Genomic DNA, 1,784 nt, shown 5'->3' with positions numbered 1-1,784 from the left:
GCTAACTCATAAACACAATTAGTTTACTTTTTTTTTAGCGAATAGGAAACTAGGGATAAGAAGCTTGCTCTGTTTACACGAGTGAGGCAATAGGCATCTTTGTTTGACCTTGTAGATTGTGAAAGACAGATTGCAGGTTGTAGGAATGTACATCTACATGCTACAAGGATCAGAGTGTTGGATTGTATGAAACAATCCAATCTGTTCCGATCCACACAAAAAAAACGAGCTTCTGATTGTTTTAGCTTGTGAAGCATTCAACGCAAAAGATTATCGAATTGCAAAAACCTAACCTGTTGCAATAATTCACAATCAATCAGGGTCTATGCTCAATGATCGATAGGATTTAGCCAGACATGGGCCAGGCCACGAACTGGGCCGAAAAATGATAGTGTTTTCCAAACTTCTTATTCAAAATTCCATGGGCTACTGTTGGTATTAGGCCCATGGCTAAAGCCACAACAACCTTCAGGGCATGTTGGATTCTCATTGCCATGGCCCATGCACTTATGGATGGTCTCTTCTCTCTCAGAAATAATGCATCTGTGATTCCCAAACTTGCAGCTAGGTGTGGACTGTGGACAATTACATGATTGTTGTCGGTACTAGTTCCCAAGGTCAGGCAGTTCTTTGATACCTGTATTTCAGAAAATAGTAACGTCTATCATCCATCATCATTGATTCAATGTATACAGCGCAAACAATAACATTGTAGGTTTTATTCAGAAGAGACAAAGTACAATATGCATATATATCAGACAACGCTAAGTACTACTCCTGTAGCATTTCTTCTTCAGAGGCACTTTGTTCTGATGTCTGTCAATACTTAATCATCAGGGACGCCTCCATGCATGTAAACTGTGTATGCGTGCTAGACCTCCACAGGCGCTTTTCTGTTCTTCTTCTTCTTCTGCTTCTTGATCACCTTCAGCCGGATCTTAGGACGGGCGTCGTCGCCATCCGATTGGCCATCGGTGGCGTCCCCGGAGAACGACATGGATGCCGCTGCTGATGCCTCTTGGTCCTCGGCCTTGGGCTGGAGCCGCTTCATGAGCAACTCAGGCACCACCCAGTTGGACACGAAGTAGAAGAGCAGCATCAGAGCACTGCAAAGCGCAAATCAGCACAACCGATGTCAGAAACTAATCATGAACACTGAAAGCAGTGCCAGCTTGATCCTGTGCATTAATGATCGGTGGCTGACTGAATAAATAAGTGTTGCAGTTCCTTGCGTTTCCTGACTAAAAAGTGAGAGTAATATCAAGTTGAAGACTACAGTCTTAAAAAGTATTGTTTGAGATATTTCGGTGGGGGGGAAAAACATGCATGAAACAACACTATAACCTGACTAGTGCTAGGACAAGCAGGGAATACATGTGGCACTCGCCTGACTGGGATGAGCGACGAGACGTCGCCGGTGTCGGACGGCGAGCCGGGCACCAGCTTGGGGCTGAGGATCTCGCTGAGCTCCGGCGGCAAAGCCCGAAGTCTGCCGCCCGGCGCCCGGCTGCGGCGAGGCACGGCCGCCGCGCGCGCGGCCCGCCGGTTGCCGTGCGCAGGAGCGGCGGCGGCGGGACGCAGGGAGGTGGAGCGTATCGTGAGCGCGGCCGCCTCCATGGATAAGAAAAGGGGATATTTTCCGGCTGTGTTGCCGACTGCCGAGCCGAGCAAGCTCGGTGTGGTTTTTGAGAGGTTTGGATAGCGTATCTTGAGGGCAGGGCAGCAGCCCTCTTCTGGATAACGAGTTTTGTCTGCTGGCTAGTGCTCCCTGGCTCGCTGCTTCG

At 48.7% G+C, this 1,784-nt stretch overlaps 1 protein-coding gene across 1 annotated transcript; it reads right to left on the bottom strand.

Annotated features, from left to right (window-relative positions):
* Positions 1 to 642: 642 nt before the first annotated feature.
* On the bottom strand, positions 643 to 1,784 carry LOC120664142. The gene is made up of 2 exons (XM_039943174.1): positions 1,388 to 1,784; positions 643 to 1,106 (listed from the first exon to the last, which is right to left on the bottom strand). Exons 1-2 carry the CDS (start codon positions 1,615 to 1,617, stop codon positions 872 to 874), a joined length of 465 nt encoding a protein of 154 aa, XP_039799108.1. The 5' UTR covers positions 1,618 to 1,784; the 3' UTR covers positions 643 to 871.

This window comes from Panicum virgatum, chromosome 3N (genome assembly GCF_016808335.1).
Source record: "Panicum virgatum strain AP13 chromosome 3N, P.virgatum_v5, whole genome shotgun sequence".
Taxonomy (NCBI): Eukaryota; Viridiplantae; Streptophyta; class Magnoliopsida; order Poales; family Poaceae; genus Panicum; species Panicum virgatum.
This window is presented reverse-complemented; position numbering and strand designations above follow the sequence as displayed.